At 34.9% G+C, this 27124-nt stretch overlaps 1 protein-coding gene across 2 annotated transcripts; it reads right to left on the bottom strand.

Annotated features, from left to right (window-relative positions):
• Positions 1–644: 644 nt before the first annotated feature.
• Positions 645–23829, bottom strand: LOC125853413 (callose synthase 3-like). 2 transcript variants are annotated; one of them, XM_049533095.1, is made up of 43 exons: positions 23677–23829; positions 21950–22185; positions 20606–20706; positions 20067–20191; positions 19899–19992; positions 19634–19744; positions 19409–19525; positions 19174–19266; positions 18144–18235; positions 17689–17815; positions 16980–17117; positions 16791–16867; positions 16609–16702; positions 15462–15581; positions 15250–15367; positions 14274–14608; positions 14133–14185; positions 13988–14048; positions 11709–11790; positions 11576–11625; positions 11384–11470; positions 10664–10801; positions 10444–10538; positions 10215–10299; positions 9768–9928; positions 9548–9671; positions 9316–9416; positions 9087–9216; positions 8860–9011; positions 6876–6985; positions 6605–6736; positions 6333–6401; positions 6059–6245; positions 5835–5988; positions 4993–5112; positions 4803–4921; positions 4500–4583; positions 3740–3852; positions 3396–3625; positions 2506–3303; positions 2374–2424; positions 1568–1753; positions 645–1057 (listed from the first exon to the last, which is right to left on the bottom strand). In XM_049533095.1, exons 2-43 carry the CDS (start codon positions 22131–22133, stop codon positions 809–811), a joined length of 5847 nt encoding a protein of 1948 aa, XP_049389052.1. In that variant the 5' UTR covers positions 22134–22185; positions 23677–23829; the 3' UTR covers positions 645–808. The 2 variants fall into 2 exon arrangements, with proteins under 2 accessions (XP_049389052.1, XP_049389051.1); XM_049533094.1 differs by having other exon boundaries at positions 21950–22174; positions 23677–23828.
• Between the last annotated feature and the right edge of the window lie 3295 nt (positions 23830–27124).

The following is a 27124-nucleotide window of genomic DNA, read 5'->3' as shown; positions in this document are numbered from 1 at the left end:
AAATAAAGAAAAGAAAAAAAATAACATTTCTAATTAAATAAATACTCAAATAAATATATATTTACGTTTGGCTTAGCTCACTCGTTATCAGAGAGTGAACTACACTCCACATGCCACATAGGCACGTAATGGGACGATAAATTCATTCTACATAAGAAGAGGGGGTAATAGGACCCTCGCAAAGTTTTAGTGTCTTTTTAAAAAATAGGTCTTAGTTTAATGGGGTAATTATGTATTTTCTTTCTTCTATAACAACATCATCTCCGGCCTCAACCAACCAACTTACTCACCTAATTGTTAACTGACTAACATATAAGGCGATCTCTATTGTATTAAACTCATAAGTCATACCTACTAAGTAAACTCGCACCCTGATACCACTAGACTACAAGCTTATCACCTTTTCCGGAATCAACATATCTTAACACCAACTAGTTCTGATTTAGAACTAACCTCAATAAAAATTGAATTAACCTTTGGAAGTTGCAGATAGTTGAGAGTTAGAAGATTTGGTAATACACATTTAAGACTAAAAAAAAACATTAATATCTAAGGTAACAAGTGGAAAACATCAAACAGTAAAGTAATATTGGCAGACAACTCAGCCAAGTTGGAATAATCTATAAAAACACTTGGAATGAGAATATTTTTCAATGGCTTTTACAAAAAAAGGGATATGATATTGCCCAAAAATGCTGCTATTACGACTAGATAATTACAAAGGCAGCAGCTTACAATGTGAATCAACAACAATTACAAACATAGAAGGTTGAATGTTAATAATGTAGCCCTATTCATGTAAAAAATTCTAGTCCTTGTTTCGAGAGGAACGGTCTTTGCGTTGACCACCAAGAATACGAGAAATCTGAAGACCTCTACTGAATGCTTGGTTGAACAGCATACGGGTTTGAAACTCGGATACAAATGGAAACCAAGCCAGAAAAGCAACCGGTGTGAACAGAAGCAATCCCATCACAATCTCATAGCCACGAGCTAGAGTTCGAACTGACCCCCAGAATCCAGCTCTCCGAACAATAGGCTTCAATGCTTGAGCAATCTGAATACATAAAATGTACACACAAGGAAATTAACACACAAACTCGGATTAGATCCCTTGCACTCCTTGTACATGGGGATTTACTTGTCTCCATAATAGTACAGATAGCTGGGTTTGTGCAGTTGTTAATATTGACTACTAAAATTCTTATCGACAAGACGAGATATATATATAAGCAGCCAACAAAGGAGTACAAAGGGCGTAAGATTTCCTTGATCAATGATGACTACACCTCAATCCCAAGAAAATTGGGGCATAAATTCCTAAAACACATGTTAATTACTGTTCATTGCAAGAAAATGTCATGTTTTAATCCTTAGTATATGCTCACTGTTCAGTTATTATAAAGGAATCAACAATTCTGAGTAGAATATCACCAAGGAATACTTGTTGGAATTTTATAATATATACGCCGAGTATGGGAAATTTTATAGCACCACCAAGATGAGATCTTAATGTATAAAGCTGGACAAGAAATACATGAAGAGCATAATAAGGATTGTGACTAACCAGAAGCATGCCCCAGCCAGTTGGCAAGAAAGCGAGAATACACACAACCATATCTTTAGGAGTCATATGGAGCAGTGTCATCAGAATCACCAGGGTTGCGACAAATGTTAAGAATATCAATCCCTTTATAAGACGGAACACAAGTTGGAGATTGGCGCTGAATTTTCGTCGACCAACAGATATTGTCTGAAAAAATATAGAAAATAAATCAGAAAAAGATAGCAGCATAAATAATACTTGTCAGGGCATATTATATTAAAGGGGTGGTTATTGACAATTCCAGTTGGTCATTTTTGAGTCAAAGCAACAGTAAAGAGAAGTCTGATGATCTGATCCCTTTTCATTTGAGCATTCCATATTTTTCATGTAAGCAATCTGAAAGCATCTCATGATTCGGAAACAGCTTTGAAATGTATAGAGATCCATCTATTCCCTTCGGATATACATTGGATGTCACAGGCAGAGAAAAATGCTCTTTATATTTTTGTAATGGCATAATACATAAACGTGTCATTTAACTTGGCCTCAACTGACATCTATTCCCTCTTATTTTGGGTGTGCACAAGTAGACATTTATATATAATTGAACAAATAGACGCATTCGTCCTACGTGACATTTTTGTGTCCTACATGGAATCCTACGTGTATTACGCCACACATAACACATGTGTCTACTTGTGCACACCCAAAGTTGGAAGGCATGGATGACAGCAACGGCCAAGTTAAAAGACATTTATGTATTATGCCTTCTGTAATTTATCCTGTATAGATTCTTGTAACAAATTATATGAAGAATTTGGTCTTACCTTCATGACAAATAGTACCAGAATTATTACTAACCATGATGCACCATAAACCTGCGATCCATGCATAAATATTAGAATATAGCCTGATATCTATTTACGAGCAAAGAGAGAAGGGTCAAATACATGGCATACCAGAAAACTCTGATTTTTCAAAGTGATCTTCAAGTGATAGACGAGCCCATACTGATAGATAAAGAAGCGCAAAGACAACAGAATTTCAGCAACAATACCGCGTATTCCAGAATGCCTAAGATGCTCTTGTTCCTCCTCCCACCATGATTCCCAACTTTTCTCAGGGGGGACACCAATACCTCCTCTGTTACTTATCCACTTATTCCAATCAGTCCAATCATCAACTATCTTTTGCCATTCAAAACCAGAGGGGTTGAAGAGGAAGGGAGCAAAAAGCCAGGTTCCCACCATGAACCACATTGAGACAGTGATTAAGATATATGCAACAGCTCCTCTGTATTCCTGACCAAAAATTTGATACACGAGTAATAATATCATTAGCTCAAGTCCCTTGACAAAGTGGCTACGGGAGTAGAAGCGATAGTTATCAGCAAACTTCGCATGAAAGACCACAAAACCACGACCAGTAGGCCTATACTTTGCACCTCCATGGAGTAATGTTCTTCCATAATAATGGGTCTTAGTACCAAGTGAAAACGTGAAGAATACAGGCGCTAACTGCAGTTGCATCAGTATAAATTCACTGAGTGCTGTGCGGAATCCCTTCTCCAACCCAATCTCCATCATCATAGGGAGGGCCATCAAAAACCCAATTTGCACAAACGACTGAGAAGCAAGAGCCACTTGAAGAGGCTTGTTGTCTTTTATAGCTGGTTCATTGCTGAGCCCTTCCTCAAGTCCACTAAGGACAAGGTAAAGGCGGCCATAGAGAAACACATACACGGTGAGGACTGTAATCTGCCAGAGGCAAGCAGAAAAAAGTCAGGGGTAAACTAACTTTTTTGGAAACAATACAATCATTACAACACAGTGAATTTTGAGCTACATACCAAGGTACTGAAATAGAAACCAATGGTAGTGAAATAACATGATAACATTCTGAAATAATCAAAACGATGTCCAAGCCTGTATAAATCCCGACTCAGAGTCTGTTCTCCATTGCCATTCGCTATTTTGGCCTCAAATATAGAAATTTGATTAAGTCCCACATCCCTCCCTTTACCAACTTGAATGTACTCATGGTGAGTAACATTGCCTTCACGAAGTGTAGAATTAAAGCCTAAACAAAAACCGTAAATGAAGAAATTAAGTTTCTCAAGTCAAATTACACAAGTAGATGAAAAAGACAAACATTAAGGTAAAGATGTTCAAATTTAAAAAAGTTTGGACCTACCAGCAAATATGTCCTCACTTAAGTTGATAATCTTAGAAGCTTTGCTAATCCCACCCCTTGTAAGATGGAAAAGTCTGTCAAAAATATCAGGGTGGCCATAATGGAATCGAACCCTGGAGAAATATAAAGTGGAAGTTATTAAATAAGAGTGGAGAAAGAGCCAACATCTGTATAGAACTTTGAACTTGGATGAATAGAGTCTAGTCTAAGCAAATTTTAAATGAAAGAGAAGCACATAGTAAATTAACTGTAGCACAGATCAAGGACAAATGTGGACTAGTATTTGAAGAGGGCTAGATTATCAAATGCCAATTTATTTCATAAAGCTGATGTATTCATTCTATCTCTAACTGTAAATAAGACAATCCACAATTCCACATAATTGCTTGTTATGAATGAACTACGTATACTCCAGCAGTCCTCAGTTTTAAGATGTCTTAAAACACTTAGTAACAGCCCTGCATGGTCCCAACTAAGTTTTAAGCTTTATCTTGCACAGCTTTGAGGTCTCGCCAAGTTGGAATGAGGTAGGAGACTATAAGTAACCTTATTTATATTAGGTAGCAACACCACAAAACAGATATCTAAATGATTGTATCCACCGATCTCACTACATAAAAATCAGCTAAGAAGACAACATTTAGTATTTATATAAATGGATAACACAGTTCTCTTTTATAGAGCTTGTTAAATATTTGTTAAAGGGCTTACTAAATTAGAAACAGAAACAAGGATGAACACTGGAAATTTAAATTCTTACTTCAGAGGGTTTGCCAATAGTCTCTGGCCTATTGTCACAAAACTTGTCTCTTGATTTGACATAAACCAAGCGAGAGAAGAAACACTGCATCAGATCAAACAAGCGATAAGTATTACTAAACAATTTATCTTATTTTTGAGAATGTAACATATTTTGTATAACTATTTGCTGCATAAAAACTGCAGCTGTCCATACTTACAAGGGAATATAGGAAGATGTACTAAGCTATAGCCTACTTACAGAGATACTAATAATACAGATACCAACTCAGAATAAGTGAAATAATATTGTAACAAGGGTTACCTTCCAGTAAATATGTGCTCTCTCAGCCCGAGTATAGTAGGGAACCTCACACCATCATGTTTCTTCAGAAATTCTTGGAGCAAATTCCTCACTTTTAAGGCTTCCTCCATGTAGTTATCCTAGAAATGGAAATTAAATGTCAAGCTTGGAGAGATTGAAATCAACATCTTATATTAATATAAGGACTTACCTGATTCATATCTATAGTCTGCAGCCCCTCTCCACGAGTGAATATAATAGCATGATTCTGGTTTTCAGGCTTTCCCTCACCCAAGATAGCAGGACCTGGAAGTTTTATGCGGTAGATAACCTACAAGCAGAAGACAGATTAAAATTAGAAGGTATTGTATTATACAAAAAACTCTATTGTTCTGGCTAGTGTAACTTCACAAGAATGTCTAGACTGCTTTTTAAATGGTATTCCAAAAATTGTCTTCTATTTCAGTAGACATTTAAACAAGTTCACATGCATTCAAGTTGTGATTAGTGATGCTAAGAACTAAAAGGAGGCCACTCTTGTGAAATCAAAGCATATTGACATCTCCCAAGAAGAGATTCTGGCATGGTAAGGGATTCAAATGAGTGTAAATGGAACAGCATTTAACAAGTAACTTCCATATGGAAAGATAAAACAACCACAACAACAATAGTACCAGTTTTTTTTAAAAAAAAAAATAAAAATATATGCCTCAGTTGGGTTTAGCTATATGACTCCTCATTGACCATGTAGCTCCATTTGAAGGGCAAGAAATCTAGACTCTTTTTCCTACTGAAAGAAATATATGTACTCCTTCAGTTTCAATTTGTTTGTCCAGTTTTGACTTGGCACGGAGTTTAAGAAAGTAAAAAGGACTTTTGAATCTTGTGGTCTTAAATTAAAGAAATGCAAACCTTGTGGTCTTAAACATGCCATGTGGAAAGTCAGAATTAAAAAGTTGTCAAAAAAGGAAAGAAGCGTTCTTTTATAAACGGACAAAAATTGAAACAAAGTGAGTAATAATTATGAGAGATTATTTCACACTTCCTTCTTACCTGATCCAAGTTTTGACCAGGCTCAGTAGAATGTGAATTTGGCAGGGCAGCTTTGACAAGAGTGGAATAGTAGGCCTTTGGATTAACTTTCTTGGACCTATCTTTGCTTGGTTCTTCAATTTCATCAATATAAGCAACACGCATAGATGGGTACCTTTAACGATAATATATAGAGGTTAGCAAATTGCCTTATCAGATGACCATCTAAAAGTGTTTAAACATACGTTGTCATAAGCCGCAGAATATCTTGTGCACGTTGATCACCAGATCGCTTGTGAATACCATATAGCTGGCATGAAACAACATATGTAAATTTCATATCAGCAACTGCTTGACATTGCGCCCACAGAGACCGTTCTCCCTTCATCTGATCCTCATTTAATTCGATAGCCTTATACCCCTCCATCAAATCTGTTAATGGAAAAGTAAATGACTTCTCAATTCTGGTGAATACAATGTTAGAAGGTAGTCAGGGATTCTTTGGTAGTAGTCAATTACCATCATCCTGGGCCATATCAAGGAAAGCTTGAAGCTCTAGAGCTCTGCGGTAATACATCATCCCTCTCACTAGAAATCAGACAATGCATCAATGTATCAGATGTGTCAACAAATTGTGAAGGAGTCTTACTATAAATTGCTGGAGCGCAAGTTTAGATGGAGTAAGAAGAGGATTTAAGAAGAGGAAGAGGATAAACTAGAAAACATCAGCATAAAATTAACAGCAAGAACATTGCCTCCTCATATGCACCAAACAAATATGAACTCCATACCAGTCCTTGTTAAAGTCTGTCCTCTATATGAAGCCCAATGACGGAGGTTTTCTTCTAACTCAGGAGACCATTTAAACCTAAGGTCGTCTTCACTTGTACAGTCCGCACGCTCAAGGAAATTGTTCCATTCATCTGTATGCCACCATCATCAGTTTAGTGAAAAATGAGAAGGAATCAGAAAATTACATTTAAACTTAACAGACAAAGGGGAAAAATCACTAGCAGTAGATCGTGCAACAGACATCTTGAAATCCAAGGTTAACAAACAAACCTGGATAAATTTTCTGCAAATAGAACAGAATGGAAACACCATCTTCATTTTGTTTATCCAAATCATCTGATGAGAAAAGCACCTCCTCCGTGTAATATGGGGTCAGGACACTAAAGTAAGGAAGTTCAAGAAACAAGTCAGACTGATAAGCTAATCGCCTATGCTTCACGTCAGTTGAAGAAACATGAGAAGAACTACCCGAGGCATGATCTACATCTTGTGATAATACTGACATCTCCAAAAATAAACTACATTCGACATTACAGGACTTAAGTTAATTTGAATAACACAAACAAACTCAGTTAAGGTAGTGAGTGTTGAAATTGTGTGAAGATCCTAGTAAAAGCTTGATATATTAGAGAGAACACACTTTTACTTATCAGGGATGATAAATTTCTCTAGACACACTGCCCTTTTATCATGTCTTCAACGCGGTCCCCTGATTCTTTGTCATGGGAGAAGGTGAACATCCTTTTGATAATGAATGGTGGTGAACTTGAATCCAAGATCTCTGCATACTATGTTAAAATTGAGTGACCATCTTCATCTAAAACTTTATTAAACTGTTAGAGAAACCACATTTTTATTTACTTAATTATATCTCCATCAATATCCTACTAGAATTGTCCAACAACTGCTTATTCTTCCCCTTTTTACTGAAGTTTATTGTTTATTCACAGTAACATTCCAAGACTGCTGCAATCATTAAGACATTTAGGGGTGGTTTGGTACAAAGAATAATAATGCAGGGATTAGTAATGCAGGAATTAATAGTGCAGGGATTAGTAATGCAGAATTTATTTTTATCAAGTGTTTGGTTCATTATTTTCTACCTCATCTTGTGTTTGGATTAAAACTTTATAAAAAACATATTTCCAATTATACCCTTGAATTATTATGTAATTGGGTTAAGGTAAAAAATTGCCAGACAAATATTATTTTTTATGGCCTTCTGACTAACTATGAGAAGAACAATTTTGTTGTCATGTTTACTTTTTTTTTTTCACTTAAATTATTTGAGGATAAATAACTGTCAATCCACTTAATTGACCCACCTGACAAAATTCATGGTTGTCAATCCACTTAGTTGACCACCTGACACACCCTTAAATGCTGATTTGACAGAATATTTTTATGTATCACACATAGTAGATGTTTTATATGGAAACAAACAAAAAATACAATAACTATATCCAACTACTCATACTCGGTATGATTGGGGCTATTGAGTAGTCCAAAATGAGAATGTCTAAAGTAAGGTTTTTATTTGCATTTTCCTCTACAACAAATATTTTTCATCCCTCATTATCCAAATGCTACATTTACAGTATTTAGAATTTTCAATGGCGGTATGTGAGTGGCTCAGCATGTCAACCAAATTAATTAAGAAAAATGCTTTTACGTTACAACTTACTACCCATTTCCTCATTTTCCGCAATATTCAATATTCTCTATGATTTTCTGGACAAGCAATTTTCCCCTTAAAACGCCCAGTACGTAAATATAAGGACGATCTGTCCACTATAAAACTATAGGCACATCATGATACCTCATTTACTCTGCCTTTTTTCCCTAATGATGAGTTCATGTTTAGTTGACTTCATATGCACTATAACGCGATGTTAAGAAATGAACATTGGCCCTAACTCAACCTCAAAAGCTAGCTCATGAAGCGAATATTGCCCAAGATCATGTAAGGAGACAAACAACCCCTCCCTTAACCAATGCGGGACAACCTAACACCTCCTCACAGATCCGGGTCTTCCAATTGGAGTGTAGACACAATATTATGGGGCACAATATTGGAAAATGCAATTGGAGATAATAATATTATCAATACTACCTATAATCACTCCATCTTCAGCAACAATCACTAGCCAAAAGTAATTTGTGCAAATTACCATGAAAACATGTTATCATGCAATGCACCAATTGATAACAGGAAAGGAGAAAGACCATCAATAAACAAGGCCCGAGGACTTACGAGAAAGAAAGCATATTGCGGACTTTTGGTGCTGTGGGCATATCCATGAACAATGAATTGGAGAAGAAGGATATTCGCCTCCTAGCTTCTAAGTTGGATGGTACATCCATTGCAGACTCCTTTACTGTAAGCAGCAAATACAATCTTTTGATCTGTGGAAAAATAACATCGTTTAGAAAAGGAACATGAACACTAACTGCAAACATATTTCCCTCAACTTGACCTACCTTCTCTTTCCAAGCTTCTGATTCAGGAGGGGGGAATTTGATAGCTCCAGCAGAAGCAAATAACTGATATTGCTGATCAAGAGGGATCATTCCTTCATACCCTGGGGCTCCATGGATGGAATCTACCAAGCTGTTTGATTGAAAAGAAAAATGCCCAAACAGAATTTATCACCATTCACCAAATTCATGAATAACCTGCATGATTAATGATTATAGGCCAAAGAAAAACCTTGATAGTTGATCTTCCATCATTATATCTCGCGTAACAACTTCTAGCATGTCTTGGAATAGAAGTACAACTTGATCCCTGTCCTCCTGCCTATTTTCCAGCTGTTAAATTTCAGAAAAATCAATTTCAGTTCAATATTTCCCAATTCATCAGCAACAAAAATTGGATGGGTAAAGATATCCATAAAGTGACAATGAAAAAAATTCGACAGGACTGGACTTTGAAAACTTACCAAGAATTTTATGAGCTTAACAAACAGATCATAGAGACTGGGAAGAGCACTCATCTTGTACTCACTAATTAAATTACCAGCCTCAATATGCTTGTCAACTTCTGAGAAGATATACTCTATAACCCTAAATAACACACAAATTGAGAAGTCACAACATGAGAAAGCATATTCTGAGCAAAGGAAAAGCAGCATTAATCACTATATTCTTGCAGAAACTTACTCCTTCTCACGAGGACCTGAAACCAACACTTTTATCACATTGCGAAATGAAGCATAGCACTCACAAACAGCAGATGACATATATGGGTCAGCCTCAATCCTCTTTTTCAGCTCACGGTCCTTTCCGTTGCTATCCTTAGCCATATCCACTGCTATTGGAATCTATTCATACAATTTGAGTGCATCAGAAATCAAGTGAAACAAATATGCCATCAGCTACTGATTTTTGGATGAAGACAGGAATCATTCAAAATACACAATACATCAAATATTAAAATGACCAAACAAATCCAGTCTAGTCAAATGGAATGCACAATCATTTACCAACACTGGGAAATAAATTTTTCTTTTCGTGCAAAATTATTTAAGAAGTAAAATCTTTTACTGAGATGCAGCAAGTATGAGACTAGAAACTAAAAAAAAAAACCTAAAAAGAGAAGAGAAGAACCTTGCTAGCAAGCAAAAATGGTGGCCATTGCACGAGATCCAACTCACGATCAGCCCAGTAAGGAACAAGCAGAAGATCCATCTCACTGAAAATCCATGCAAGCATAACAGTCGTAAGTAAATGCATAATTTAGATTGACAAAGAAGGATGTTGGATCACTGGATTGTTGTTGTTGTTGTAATAAGGATGATGGAAGGGCCAAAATGATGTGTGACATTTCAGAACTTACCGATTACTAATAAGATCTTCCTCTCTAAAACTTGTGATTATTTTGTTCCACAATTGAGCAAACCTTGCAGCTTCCTTTTCCTTGTTGGATGGCACCTAATATATGATGACATTTTATAAAGTTCACAAGTTAAAATTTCCTGATCACTTCCTTCTCACTATTTCTAAGCTTAAACAAATACAGATATTAGAAGCCAATGACAAGGAAAAAGGAACCTAACCCTGGCGAAATTTCGAGAGAATGTTGCTTTTAGTCCTTTCTTTTTAGGTTGCTCACTCTTCTCTTCTGGTATCAAACAAGCATTAAAAGCACCAGGCAAAGACTGGAACCTGGACCTCAGCATGCCTAAAGTTCGAATCTGAAAGCAAGACGAGAAATTAGAGGCCAATAAAGAAACCTAAAATGTTTGCTGGGAGCAATCAATCCATCAAAGTGCGAGTCTGCAAATATAGCTACTACTGAGGTTCAAATCACATTTTTTTCAGAAACAACAGCAGTTGGATGAGCCCCTAAACTTTACCATGATATGGCAGATAAGAACGAACACTGAAGAGATTCTAAGCTACTGAATACACATAAGTTAAACCAAGCATATTGTTCCTTACATAGGTTAAGAAGAAACACACATAAATTGGTGACATATTCAGCATTTAAATATGAATTTTTCTTACTAGCACTTAAGTCAATCAGGCTAGAAAACACCAAGCTCATATCAAAGTCAACCCGAAACATAAAGATCACATCTAAATATATTAGCTTCTCATCTTCTTTTGTTAGAATTTGCAGAAACAGCTTTTACTTAAAACTAAGCAATCTATATTATGTTCATTTTTCAATTAGAATCCAAGACTACTACCCATAAAAAAAAATCATTACCCATAAAAAATCCAAGGTTAAGACAGACAAAAAGACCACAGAAGTGAAGCAGTTAACCACCAACCTCTCCAAGCCTGCGAAATGCTCCATAAATACCACCAAATATTGTGGAGAATATGGCATACCATATCTGAGCATCCATGAAATAAACCTACAATAAAATAAATATGACCAGTGTTTTAGCTAAACTGGAATAAACTCTAGTATTATACCACGCCTCTGTTAAAGATTATCCAAATGAGGAGGAGAATCCTACAAGGATAACTGGAGCCCAAAGAGCGATAACAACACCAATGTTGCTGCTTGCTGCAAATTAAAATAGCCACATTAGGACCACGAGGAGAGGAGCATAATATCGAATAGCATAAAGTTCAAGTCAAGTTCATTACCATGGGGGAAAAATTCATGCCACTGGTAAGTGGTAATGTGGACATGCATAATTTTTTTTGTTGGTTCCACTAAAGGCTTTATCTGCAGCAAACAACTTTTCAGTGTCAGTATAACTCATAAAGCAGGCGACTTTTACGAACATATTATATTAATATGTAAATAAGGAAAACAATGTGAGGAACTGGGTCATTTTTCCCTTTTAGCGTGTACTCCTTGTCAGTTGTCACATTCAGCAGTAATCTCCTGTTAATGCTTATCTTAATAAACCAGAAATCTGGTCTAACATTTCAAAAAAAATTATAACTGTAAGTATTACACTACAACATTTCTATTATTAGAAGAGCATGCTTAACTCATGAAACCCTACAAAGAAGAGGTTTACAGATTAACTCAAGACGTCTACTATGTGGTCTTGACAAAGAGACAAATGAATATTTGTTCTTGCACTGCAAGACAACTGTAAATTTGGGGTACATGTTCTTTTGTATCCTTGGAGTGAACTGGACAATACCTAAATCAACTTTTGACTTTTGAGATGCTGAACAGTTGGAAAGGAGTGGGAAGAAGGACAGAGGAGGATTGGTGAAAATACATCCCAGCATGCATATGGTGGACTGTGTGGAAATAAAGAAACTCAAAGCATTCTGGAGATAGAAGCAATCACATCCAGAAAATCAAGATAAACTGTCTCGGTCTCTTTTGGTTTTGGTGTAAACAGGAACTAATGGGGTTATAATAGAAGATTTAGCAGTTTCATAGTTTCATAGGAGAAGTGGTAAGTCTTTTGTTTTTCAGCTTTTTACTCACCCTAGCGCCTTTTGGACTGTAAATCCCCTCTCTAATCCCTATAATCCTTTGGGTGATGGATTTTTGTGATATATTAAATAGTTACCTTTACCTTTTGTGATATATTAAATAGTTACCTTTACCTCAAAAAAAACATTTCTATTATTTGCAAGAAATCCTTCAAAGAGAGCAAATAATTTTCAGGAGAAATGCTTATTCTAATGAATCAAAGACTCATCAAATTCATGTTCAAGTTAATGGTGATAAGAGCACACATAATTTTGCAATGTGAAGATATGACCCTTGTGTTTAACTCAACCCAAAAATGAGATCATGAGGACAGGATTGCCCAAGACCATAGAAGAAGACCACAACTCATTTCATCAACTAATGTGGAATTTTACACGCCCCCAGGACTAGACAACTCAAGTGTGAATAACATAACATGGGGTCCAACATGGAAAAATACAAAAAAGAGACTAATGGGTTTGGCTCTTGGGCTTAACCAATGTGGAACTTGACAACAGAAAAGTATATATTTGTACTTAGAATTGGAGTCACACATCGGGTGGGTTAAGGGTACTTGGTCACTTTATGTGTCATGGACCTTAGCCAAACTCAACCTCAAAAGCTAGCTCACGAGGTAAGGATTTCCCAAGTCATATTAAAGAGACCACCCATCCTTAAAGGACCCATGTGGGACTCTTCACACACACCCACGCCCAGGGCCGACATTTGAAGCATGGGCATTTTAATATGGACCCAACATCGGAAATGAGAATTGGGATGGGCTCTACTCTGTATGTTATGGACCTTCAGCCTAACTTAACCTTAAAAGCTAGCTCAAGAGATGAGGATTGCCAAAGTCATACCAAAGAAGCCACTCATCCCTTAAAGGACAGATGTGGGACTCTTTACAATATGGTCTTGGACAATCCTCACTTCTTGAGTTAACATGGTATTATAGTCAAGCCCAACCCAATTCATTATGTACCCGATGTTGGGCCCCCATCTTATACAGTTCACACTCCAGATGTCCAGTCCTACGCGTGTGGGATGTTGGAGTCCACATTGGGTGGGATAAGGGTACTTGGTCTCTGTATATGGTCTTGGGTTATCCTCACCTCTTGAGCTAGTTTTTTGGGTTGAGTAAGATTCAAGGTCTATTTCATTAACACTTAGTAAAAGAAAATAGCAGCTTGATGCACAAAACATCCCGCGTTAGTAGGATACAGGGAAGGACAGCACCCCAAAGGCATTGCCAATTCATAGAACACTAGAGTAGGACAAAATGTCTCTAAAATAAGACAATAATAGCTATTGGCTAGCACGTTGATAGTTGATGCATATTACAAGTCAACCCTAATATGTAAGTGACATTGTCCTTCCAATACACCTAAACAGAAATCAATAAACAAAACAACATGCTTCTAGATTATATGGCTTGCTTTGAAGACTGAAAGGTAAAAGTTGACATCAGAAAAGGCATTACCTCCACATAAAAACTGAATGCTAGTTTTGTCGCAATTAGAAGTACCCAGAACATAGTGTATCTGAAATTTAGAATAAAAACTAATAAGATATAAAGTGGAACCATCAATATGAATGTTTAAAAGCTTCGACTAAGTGTGTCGTACTTGAACAATGAAAAAGTGCTCTCATGCATTCCTCTACCAACATAAAGACGAGGCTGCAATTGATAAAAAAAATTTATCAGATTTCTGAACAGACGAATAAGAGCTCTTACAAATGCACAAACATGTCAGAAAACATATTACCTGTGACCACCACATCATCAGCATCACAATTTTGTAGTGTGATCTCTCTAGGAATCGGCGAACGAAGGGAAAAAGAAAGAGCAGAGCAGCGAGCATATTGGGTGACAAGTAGATTACCACAGCCAGTATAAACAGTGAAGGAGAATCTGAGTTGCTGCCAAACCAATTTCTAATGGCTTGGGCAAATGGAGGAGGATTTTCCCATGTATAAGCATATGTAACAGGTAAAATGATCACCCAAGCAGCTGCAGATATGACCTTCAATATGTATCGCAGTTTAACATAGAATGACATGCTTCGCCTAGCTTTCCAATTAAGCATCACATCAAGAGTGGCTGCAACAGTTTAAATGTAAGATATCAAAATAGTGTGGCAACACAAATCAGAGCACTGATGAAGGGATCACCAAAAATGATGCATGTCCATTTAAATAAAGTAACTTCTCCAGTATGCTTTTTGTCACTTGTGACTGCCTGTGTGCAATCAAACTGTATTTATCTCAACGATTATGATTTCATTGAACTTCAAGGACATGTATATTCTAATATTGCGGAACATCAAATGCTAAATAACTTTTTCTTTTAATGACAGTGTTGTCCGGACAGCTTTCCCACAGATTAATTTACTGGATACCTTTCAACTCCCACTACCACAGCTAACAGATTACGCTTAAGCAAATGGAAAGAATTAACCTACACTCACCTCTAAATAACTTTTATTGTAAATTCTGTTCAACAAATCGCTGTTAGTAGGTCATCGTATTTTAGCTGTATCAAAAGGGACACATAAAACATTTACCTTAAAAGTAAAAAAGAAAAGAAAAATAATCCTTCATGTATATCCAATCACTTACTAAAAATTATCAATTTCATGTATTATCCAATCACTCACTGAAAACTTCCAGCATTGTCATCCATGAAAATTGCATCAACCATAACAAATAATTTTATAAAGAAGAGAAAATAATTTTACAAACCTTGCCCAAGCTTCAAAACTGCAGCTGTTATAAACACACTCAATACTTTCTTGAAAACATTTGAAGTGAAAACCATGCTCAGGTCTCCCGAACCATTCCAAGCAATAATTATCATTGCCTACACACAATCAACACTTCCTTATCTAAATTACATTGTCAATTACATAAAGATAAAGGACAATCCAAACATGGTTTCCAAAAGAAGAAAGTACCTGTAAACACAATATGAAGAAGCTCCACATTCTGTCAAAGCTCCTAAAGATGTGCAAATATGATCGTATCTCAACAAAATTAACTTTCCCCAGCCAGCGATCACTTAAAGCCTTGTTGTCCTAGATTTCATAATAACTTGATCTAATTAGTTCATGAGTTCATTCATCAAGGATAAAGTTTCACTGAACATACAAAAAACAGTAGATACTCTGATGCATTAATCTCGTAAGCTAATGAGAGAGAGCATATGGACATCAGTTCTGTAACATCACAAAATAAAGAAAATTACAGTTTCAAAGGGACGGAAGCATAAACGCTAAATGAATTGTCAATGGCAGGCAAACAGACAAATCCACATACCATGTCACCAGGATTACAAACAGTATACCATGAGTTAAATGGCTAGTATCAAAAGGAAAAGGTAGTTGATATATATCGGAGAGTCACCGAAAGCAGAGTTCCTTTAACAAAGCTCACAATTTTGTTAAACCAAACCCCAACTCTAAATGATTAGAAACAACACCCTTGTTATATGGTGAGTTGTATAAACAATAACCACAGACAAATGGTGCAAATGGGCAGGAATATAGCCAAACAACTAGGTAGTTGCAAGAAAATTCGCAGCTGCATTAAGACAGGGAACACACGAAGTTAAAAATGTCTTCAGCTACAACTATGCCTATTGAACTAATAAAAGGTCCTCTTATTGCACGTTGAAGTTTAATTATGTGCATTAAAGAAAAGGTTCTGAGTGCATTTAGACAGGGAACAGAAAAGATATGTTCCTTCATACTGTCAGTGCTATTGCCTAATACACCAAAATCCTAGGTCCTCTGTATAGCACATTTTAAGTTATCGTCTATGCAGTGGATGGAGAAAAGGGACCCTCATATTGTCAGTGCAATGCCCTATTTTCCTACGAAAATAAGTCCACATACTAACTAACAAGTCAGAACCTTATATTTGTTCCATAGCTATGTAATCCCTCTTAAAGCGCAATTAGTCCTTTCAAACTAGAGGACCTGAAAGAGCAGACGCAACTTTTATCCTTCAAAACTTAATTCAAATTAAGAAACTCAAAGACAATAGATAATCAACCAGAAGATAATGTATAATTAAGAAGACTTCAGCAGCTAAAAGTTTTACCCCATTTCTGTCAGCTTGCTCTACATCTACAGGGAGGCAAAAGAAATCAGCATCAGCGCGCATGGGCCAACCTAATCTGAAGCAGTCCACTGACCTACAGTTTTACGCATAAAGTCAGAGATAAACAAAATATTGGATAAGCGAACCAGAAGAAAGGTACAGAAAAGGGAAAGATTGACTACCAAAAGTATTCATTTAAATCATCATAGTTCCTCCACTGGGAATGCTTTGCTTTTCCTCTTCTGCTTCTTGCAGCTTCCTGAAATGACAGAAAAGGATGTAAGAAAGTTTTTTCTTCAAGTTCTAAAGAAAAATAAAAATTCAATACAATAGATTGGAGAAAACAGATAGTACTAAAATGCACACAATACCCGTGCAATCACTTCATAAATAGGAGTAACAACTTTTCTCAAGAAAGCCTCCTCTTCCCCTCCATACGCTGGCTTAACATTTTCACCTGTCATGGGACTAACATTGCCAGCTAGCATGCCATAGAGTTCGAATGCCATCTACATGAGAGACCAATGTGTGAGATCCAAATGATTTAACTAAACAAGAAATATCTGAAGCATATTAAAAAGGGTAAATTGTTAAAAATATAAATAACGCACCACAGCAGCTGAGTATCCCACAGATGACTGCAGCATATTCTCAGCTGAGAAGCGTATTTAATTCTCTCAATAGGTAGAGTCACGGCTACTTTATGAAAAAAAAAATCTTTTTTCTAGATTTACAATCATTATTTAATCTTACTTTTTCTACTTTGACTATTTTCGTATCACCAAGCAGCAACCTTAAACAATATCGAAGAGTACGAAAAATTATTTCAACTGTCAGCCAAAGAAAGTTTTAACATGTCCGAGGACAATTTGATAAACCAAATCACCATGTAACTAAAAACAATTTACAAGTTTGCTCTCATCCAAGAAATCCAGCAACAAAGAATCCCACTATTACATCAATGTTGACTTTATCATTTTTTTTGTCATAAATACAAAAGATAAGATAATAATATGTTCTTCAAAACATTGTTTCAGACATCCATTAAATTCGTAAAACATAAACATTTTAAAACCTTACGTGATGGTAAATATAGCATAGGCATTCCGGCATGAATCTTAAATTTGCAGCTTCCCCCCATATGAGAAGATACAATCCCATATATAATAACTTACGCTGCTGCACTTCCTGTTGTATCGTTGGCAGCCTGCAGATTTTGACAATCAGAAAAATCAACATATACAAGCTAAACATGAACTTAAATTGCAACATATTCGGTTCTTTCCTACAGACTAACACATCCACAATAGATACTAAGGGAATCCATAGGCACTTATTATACTCTTCTGAAGTACAAAGCACCAGAGCAGAGACTTCTATTCTATCTACTTTAATAGATAACAATCAAGAAAAGACCTTCAATGAAAGTTTGAGGTATATTAGTTGTTTCCTTACAAAGCCGAATTCCATTTCAAGCAGTAATGTCTGAAGGCAGCAGGACATAACTATTTAAAACTTAAAGAGAAGCCCCTCACCATAAACTGCTTTTCCTGTCCAAGTACTTGCACCATTTCTTGTAGTTTTTGAAAAGCTTCTTCATAACTTCATTCAAAGCACGCTCATCCAACTACATGAAACAACACAATGAACATGAAAACCCCATCATTGAAAGCTTCCCCCACACACCAATCAAAGCAGACCGATCAATCAAAAATTTCAAAACCAAAGATATTTATGCATATTCTTGTTACAGAATTAGTCCTTTAATTCATCATATTAAATGTATCATCTCAGCGTCTGCATTAATAGAAACACTTGACAATTCCATTTTGCTGTGTATAAATGATTTTTTTTTTTTTTAAAGGTCGCATGTGTATAAAGGATTTACTACACACTGGAATTATGGAATTATGCATTACAGTTCTCATTCACTTCAACAAAGACTAGCATAACTGCAGCAACCAAGTATTGTTGTTTTGAGGCCCAAATGAGGATACTGGCCTTCTAGAGAAGATAATTCCTCCAAAAGTTTGAAAGATGGATACTAAAAGACGAAGTTCAAAATCTGATAGTCATGGTGCTATGGGCATTAAGAAACTGAGAGCAAGGAGATAACTACACAGCAGATATCTACTCTCAATGAACTTACTTTTTCAATATGAAAAAGACAGTTCCCTTCCCGTCTTTTTAAGCAAGTACATATTTCTTCAGAAAAACTACAATCAGAATGACAAAGAACATATGTTGCAAAATAAGAATATAACAAACATCAACCAAGTAGAAATACACTCTTTGAGCTTTAGTGAGAGTAGGAACTCAAAAATACAATATCTTTTTAACAGTCTCAGAGGCCTCATTGAGAGTTACTTTGCCAGACAGCAAGTAGTCCCCAACTATCAGCTAGCCAGCATATTCAACAATTCAACCAATCCTATTAAATATTGAATAATGACATTCATTTTTTTCACAAAGTATGACAATCCTTTCAACTAAAAACATGTTTTAGCAGTTGAGGGAAAATATTGTTCACTCATCAATAACAAAAAGCAGTATCATGTCTCACACCTTGGGTTGTTGGTCAGGCTTTGGATACTGGCGTATGTGTACATTGGCTAGTAGCAAAATGAGATGCTCCCTTTGATTTGCAACACTATCTTTCTGAGAAGCAATTGACAAAAGAAATGATCTCAACAACGCATATTGATTTTCATCCTAGCCGAAATAAACTTTCTTCTAACCTCAGAATAAGTACGAAATAGCATGTCAAAATTAACAGTGTATCAAAAATGAATTACTCTACCTGAAACCCAAACATAGCTTGAAGCCAGTCAAGAATATCTTCATCTTTCTTCTTCTTGTAATCCTTGGGCCATGGAAGACCTCTAGTATTTCGGAGAGCGTAAACAGCAGCCTGAACCTGTAAATGGAGGAAACAGGAGAATTTATTAAAGCAATAAATGTGAAAAAGAAATGCAAAGGTAAAGAAATGCCTAAAGTTGGAAAGCCTGTGTGCGAGAATACAAACCTCAGGAAATCTCATAATTGCCTGATTTACACTATCAGGATCCAGAGGAAGAATATTATAAGGGACTAAGATCTGTGTCTTCTCAGCAACTTTATCATGAGCTTCCAAAATCTGGTTAATGGACAACCAATAATCCACCACACACAAAGAAAACAATGTTATAAACAAGGATAGGCAGTAGACTTATTGTAAGTCGAAGCTGGAGCCTGAAAAGCCAGCAGAAAAAGAAGGGTTTGAAATGACTTGTCAATGAAAAATACTTCACCTCACGATCAACTTCTACTGCTTGAGTCTGATTAACTGCTTTCAAAACCTCAAAGAGTACATTTGCAGTTTGGTATGCCTTGGTAAGTTGTGCACTGGAAAATTAAAAAATATGAGATTAAGTATGTTCAGTTTAAACTGAAAGCAAGAAAGAGACCACTATACCCACCGATCTGCTTTCTCAGCAGCATTTTGCAAAGCTTGAATGTACTTCTTGTAGTAATGCTGGTAAAAGCTCTGCATTTCACGTGCATCACTTTTTTTAACCCTTCCAATCAAAGTTGGATCATTTTCCTGAAAATAAATTTGTTACACACTTACACGAATTACAATTGTGCACAAACATATCAGAGATCTTCAATCAATTTTGATTGATGACCACACCCAAAGATGAAGGCACGAAACAGCACTGGAAAAAGAAAATGAAAAGCAGTAGATAGATAAGAAAATATTGGACAACTAAAGGACATGACAGGCACATGACCTTTTTAGTTGGATTCCTAAGTATCATCTAAAGGACCTTCTGAAAAAAGTGTCTACAGGAATAAACTGTTAACTCGTGAGAACTATAAGGACATGGAACAAATGGACATCGCAAAGAAAATGTCACTAAGAAACACGTTTAACAGAACATACTGAGCCAACCATTCTTTGAGCATGTCATTGACATATTATTAGGGAGAGAAAAATCCATGATTTGCCACTTACCCTTTCAAGTCGCTGCAGGAGGGAAGTTTTAAATTGTCGAACACCACGTCCACTTGAAGTGGGATCTAATCGATGAGCTTTCTCAAAAGCATAAAACCGACCTACAAAAGGAATGATGTCTGAATGTTAGAACAGAAAACTAGAAAGCATATTTATATAAGATCAAATCCAAGTACGGAAACTGTCAATAACAAGATGAACAGAATCTATCATAGAAAGTTCACATTGTCCAAATCCACTAAACCCATTTTCCTTTTTAGTTGTTTGCAATTTGAAAGCCTTCACTCAAATCAAATCTTCTACCTGCTAATACTAAAATACAATCACCTTCAATTACAAATTACCTCATTTCATTGTATTTCAGATATATTATTTATATGTATCATGTAACTCAAGAACTCCATATTAACGCCAATAGAAGGTGGTTGCCTAATTCGGAGGGAAGAGTAAAAGCAAAACCATGATGCCCTCCTAGTCTAATTTGATGCTTGGTTAGTCCAAATACTCCTAGTCTAACTTCAAGCTTGACTAGTCCACATACTCCTAATCTAATTTGAAGCTTGATTAGTCCAAACACTCACAAGGTAGGGTTGATGCTGTCTCCTGCACGACCAAATCTACCAATTGAAGGCCAAAAATTCCATTCTTATGACATAGTAAGTGACACAAAATAAAAGGTGTGCTCTCTAATAGCTTCAACTTTTAAGATGAGATGGTTACACAAATTCAACTTGGTATCAAAGCAAACACAGATTTTGGGTTTGAGTCTCCCCGCCACCCGTTATCAAATAGTACTTCGGCTGAAGAAAAAGAATTAAGCCTGCACGTTAGGGGGACATAGTGAAGATATAATTAATAAAATAAAAAGTGTGTTCCCTCTACTAGCTTAAGCTTTAACTTTTAGATGAGATGGCCACAATGAGGGCATATAATTAGACATCAATAGATGTCATCAAATCCGAGAGTAAAACTCAGCAATTCCATAGCAAACTATCTCAAACAAAATTGTAAGGACAGTTTTCGTCCATCTTGATGACCTTGACACTGAAACACATTTGTCCATCTGTAAGTTCAATTTTTTGATTAAGAAATCTGTGAGTTCTAAACTTTAAAAGCATTGTAATTGAACCAAAGAATGTCTCTTTGTTAGTTGAATCGTTAAATTGGATAGGAAGAAATCTAATCTTAAAATTATTTTTTCAGATCAACTTATAATGAGTATTAAAGGGAGCATGACAGCTGCTACTTGATTCTCTTCCAGTTATCACGTTAGCAAAATGACTGAACTTTCTCGATAACAAGGTTCAACAATGAATAACTACAGAGATGGGCGTAGAAACTCACATAGATATGCGACACGGGGGTTACTGGGCTCAACTTCATTCGCAACACGAAGAATAGGAGCAATCTCCGCCAGAGAAGATGGCACCACTTCACTGTCAATCATCGACTCCCCAATGTTCCCCATCGTTTGGGTCCGTGTAATCCGCCGCTGCAGCGACGGCTCCGGTCCCCCTCTTGACGCCATTATATTTAACTTTCACACCTTTATATCTTCACTTTAAAAGTCTGAATATAAACTTAATTGTGCAATCACATTAGCATCAGGAAAATAAGATTAAAAGCCTAAAAAAAAAGAACACAAACAGGCAACTAATACTACATCAAGTGATCTTCACGTGCATTGAGTGAAAATGAGAAAAGTTAAGAAACAAAGAACAAATGGATTTAAGCAAAGTTATGCAAGCAAAAGAGCTGCATTAACCATTGATATGGTGATCAATACATTTTACCACACATAAGCATCAAACCAACAAAATGTACAACAGAACAAAGACACCCACAGAACATAAAAGTGTGATTTTGCATAAGAATTGAAGAATGATAGATAAAAGAGGACAGTGCATAGAGGGAGCAATATGGGCATCTAGTGTCAAGCAAAGAAAAAAAGATCAAATAGATTTAACAAAGTTAGGCAAGAAGAAGAGCTGCATTTACCATTGATATGGTGATCATGATTTTAAATAAATGAAAAAAAAAACATTTTACAGCACATCAGCATAACACTGACAAAATGTACAAAAAGACAAACAAACACACCCACAGAACATAAAAGTGTGAATTTGAATAAGGTTTCAAGAAAGATGGAAAAAGAGAGCAGTACATAGAGAGAGCAAGATGGGCATCTAGAGTTCAGCAAAGAAACAAACAACAAAAGGATTTTAGCAAAGTTAAGCAAGCAAAAGAGTTGCATTTTCCATTGATATGGTAATAAAGGTTTCAAATAAATTAAAAAGATTACATATTTACCAGCACATTAGCATAAACCCAACTGAATGTACAAAAACCAAACAAACCACATAACCAAAAAGATGAAATTTTACATAAAAGATTCAAGACAGACAGAAAAAGGAGAACAGTACACAGAGAGAGCAAGATGGGCATCTAGATTTTAGCAAAGCTAAGCAAGCAAAAGAGCTGCATTTTCCAATGATATGATGATCAAGATTTCAAATAAATAAAAAAACCTTACATTTTGTACCAACACATTAGCATAAACCCAACTGAAATGTACAAAAACCAAACACACCCACATAACAAAAAAGGTGAAATTTTGCATAAAGATTCAAGAATGACAGACAAAAGAAGACAGTCCATAGAGAGAGCAAGATGTGCATCTACATTTAGCAAAGAAACAAACAACAAAAGGGATTTAAGCAAAGTTAACCAAGCAAAAGAGCTTTAGCAAAGAAACAAACAACAAAAGGGATTTAAGCAAAGTTAACCAAGCAAAAGAGCTGCATTTACCACTGATATGATGATCAAGATTTCAAATAAATAAAAAGCTTACATTTTTACCAGCACATTAGCATAAACCCAACTGAAATGTACAAAAACCAAACACACCCCATAACCAAAAAGGTAAAATTTTGCATAAAGATTCAAGAATGATAAGAAAAAAAGAAGACAATCCATAGAAAAAGCAAGATGTGCATCTACATTCAGCAAACAAACAAACAACAAAAAGGGGATTTCAGCAAAGTTAAGCAAGCAAAAGAGCTGCATTTTACCATTAATTGTTAGTTCAAGAATGGTGTAAAAGCAAAAGGTGGAAAGTGGAAGAGGAACCAGCAAAACAAACCCTAGTAGTAGTATCTAGTAGTAGAGAGAGAAGGGAGTTTTTGGGGAGGCTGCAACTTTAAGCTACTTAGCAAGAAAGAAAGCAAGAATGGTGATGAAAGTGAATTTGGTGGGGGTGGGGTGGGGTAGGGTGGGGGGGCAAATCAAAATTTGGAATTTAACTATGAAAAAGAGGGGACATGAGGTTTAGTGTGGGGCCCTCTTTCAAATATCGAGGTATGTTTATGGAAAAGCCCATTTTTTTGGTTGTATTTACTAATATGCCATTATCTTGGAATTATTTGCCCAAGGTGAAAAAGGGTGAAATAAGGATTTATTTTTCTTTAATGAATAAGATTCAAAATATGAGTTAACGGGATAAAAAATAAAAAAGACAAATTATATATTTTGTGAGTTTCGTGTCAATTATTCATGGTTCAATTTACCTATTTAAAATATCGTATTTTTGTGACTTCATATCTCAAATATCACTATTTTATATTAAAATATATTTCAATGTTGAGTTGGTCTACATAAATTTGTTGTTGATTGAGAAAAAAAATTGGCCAATAAAGGGATCGAGGTGTATTTTAATACAACGAGAGTGATAGTTTAGATTGGTACAGAGAACAATGAATAGCTAATGTATAAAATTCGAGAAAAAAATGATAGTTTATATATGTTTTTAACCAGTAACTCTTGAAATAATATTTGAAATATGAAAGTTAAAATTAAAAAAATATCTTAATTGATTATCGCCCTTTGAGGTAATATGTAATTCATGGTTATGTGTATTTTTACATCTAAGATTTACTAACTAATTATTATTATATTGTCTTCTTATAAAGGTAAAGTTTATTTCAATATGGTTACCCACTCTTGTAGACTATTAGGTGAGAAACTCTCTTTTTAGAGTATGTGTTATAAAATAAAGTGAATTATGAGATGGTTTATTTTTCATTGTTCTAAGTATTGTAATCATAATTTTATATATTTATTCAAATTTATCGTTCTTTTTATCTACATGATCATGTAGATTTTGTCTTATATAAATAATTATTGACTCTTAAAAGTGAGTAAAGGTACTCATATTCTTACTCATTAAATTTTCATCATTTTTCTTAGTGAAAATATAAATATCATTATATCTTCATTAGACATAAATCTAAAATATTTTTTGTCACTCTTATCATGTTTCTAGGTCTACTTTGTAAATTTAACAAAAGCTTTCAATTTCAAATTAAAATTATTACTATTTAAATTTCTTTATCATATAGAATAATCACATACACAATTTTAAGGCAATAAGCTTAAGGAAACACTTGTTATAAAAGAGGAGTTTGGTAGAAAACAAAATGACAAAGAATTAGACGTGAAACAAACTTTTTTTTTTTAAGAATAAACATAATATGAACAACTTAATTTATTTTTAAATCACTCTATTATTTTTTTTTTTCTTCTTTAAATCACTTTATTAGAATCTTGGTGCAAAAAGGAAAAAGAAAAAAAAAATCTTTGTTGTATACTCTTTTTTAAAGTCAAAAGTTGCTATATCTTTTGCTTATATATATACTAAAATAATAATATATTGATTAGATGATGATGAATGTAAGTTGTAGATTGAATCTATGCCAAGTCATTGTATATATCTTCAATTTAGAAATTAAAGTGTTACAAATTATTACTATATTTTTCATGAAATATTTGTTGACTACAAATAGTATTGGTTGAGTTGTCTTAATCAACATTAGAAACTTTAATCACGTGGTTAATAGGATAATTTAAATGGCAAGTAAAAATATGATTTCTTTTTTATTCGATATATGGTGTTCGTTCAGATCTTGATTTGTTTGGTTTCATATTGAGAAGTCTTATTTTGAATATTAAATGTTTCTTATCAAAGGTGATTCAACCATTTATATTTATCTTCAAACGATATATTCATTTCACTATTTATATTTATCTAATTTTTTTATTATTCAAACAATAAAAGATAAGTGAAAAAAAATTAAACAGCCCAACAAGGAGATAAATAGAAAAAGAAGAAACTAATTATTGAGGCTATTTATGTAATAAAGTAAAAAAACATGGGCCATTTCAATCAAACTCTTCTCTTCAAAAATTCAAAAAAGGTGAATTATCTTTTACCTAACAAATAGGTAGATTAGCAAAATATCCAAGTCATTTTCTAAACCTTTTCTAAATAAAATCCTTGGACCATTATGCGCCTCACTTGATCCACATAATTTCACCCACCTTTTTTCCAAGTAAATAAAAAAGAAATCCAATAGATTTGAAATAAAAAAGTGTTTGACATTAAGTTGATAAAAGAGTATATAAAAGTTAAAGTCATGTTTAAATATGAAAAAATTAACGTTAAGATTTTACGAGTACGAATTAAAAATCAGACATCAAATATTTTTTAAAAAAAATTAAATGATTGAGATTTGAAAGAAAAAAAAATTGAAATCAAGTCGTTAAAAAAGTATTTGAAATTAGTTGAAGTCATATTTAGATAGATATGGAAAAAAACAAAGGAAAAATGTCAAATATACCCTGGAACTATCATAAATAATATGCAGATACCATTCGTTATACTTTTAGGACATTAGTGCCCATGTCGTCAAAAAACTAGAGCATATATACCCTTTATACTAACGGACATACACGTGTCATAATCTTATTCACCGACCCGACATTTATTAAATATCGAATTGACGGATAAGATTGCACCACATGTCCCTATTAGTGTTCCGTTAGAGTGAATGACATATATGCTCTAGTTTTTGGACGGCAGGGGAATCAATGTCCCTAAAGTATGACGGAGGGTATAGTGCATACCATTTATGATAAGTTTGGAGTATGTTTGTCATTTTTCCCAAAAAACAAAGTTAAGATTTTACTAGCGAAAAAATGAAAAATAGACTTAAATATGTTTTCGATCAGTAGCTCAGAGTTTGAAGTTGNAGGGCAAAAAGGTAATATACTTGGTCAACATAAAAGTGCTTTTAAGTTAAAAAAAGAAAAGCTCCCCCCCCTAGCTTTTAGCTTTTGGCTTAAAATAAGTCATTTTTTACTTAAAATAAGTCATTTTGATAATTGCCAAACAGTCTAATAAGTCAAAAACTGGCTTTTAAGCCAGTTTGACCAGCTTAAAAGCCCATCCAAACAGGCTCTTACTCTCATAAGGTACCAATTCAAAATTATAAATCCCGTCACAAAGTGAAGTGTTGGTTAATCAAAAAATTATATGTTCGAAAGACACGAGTAGCGAAAATAAGTATGTTAAGATGAATATATAGTATGTTAAGGAGAAATAGGATTATAAACGAAGCTATTCAAAATAAGATGAAAATAACTTTTGTGATGGATAAGATGAGAAAAATGATGATTGAGATA

The sequence above is a fragment of the Solanum stenotomum genome, chromosome 1 (genome assembly GCF_019186545.1).
Source record: "Solanum stenotomum isolate F172 chromosome 1, ASM1918654v1, whole genome shotgun sequence".
In the NCBI taxonomy this organism is placed as follows: domain Eukaryota; kingdom Viridiplantae; phylum Streptophyta; class Magnoliopsida; order Solanales; family Solanaceae; genus Solanum; species Solanum stenotomum.
This window is presented reverse-complemented; position numbering and strand designations above follow the sequence as displayed.

Excerpts from the sequence above, each read along its gene's own strand:
- LOC125853413 (XM_049533095.1), bottom strand. The coding sequence starts at position 22,133 with ATGGCGTCAAGAGGGGGACCGGAGCCGTCGCTGCAGCGGCGGATTACA. Across the intron at positions 14,049-14,132 it reads AGCACTTTTTCATTGTTCAA|ATACACTATGTTCTGGGTAC; the intron begins GTACGACACACT and ends TCTAAATTTCAG. Across the intron at positions 3,304-3,395 it reads GTTTCTATTTCAGTACCTTG|ATTACAGTCCTCACCGTGTA; the intron begins GTATGTAGCTCA and ends TGCCTCTGGCAG.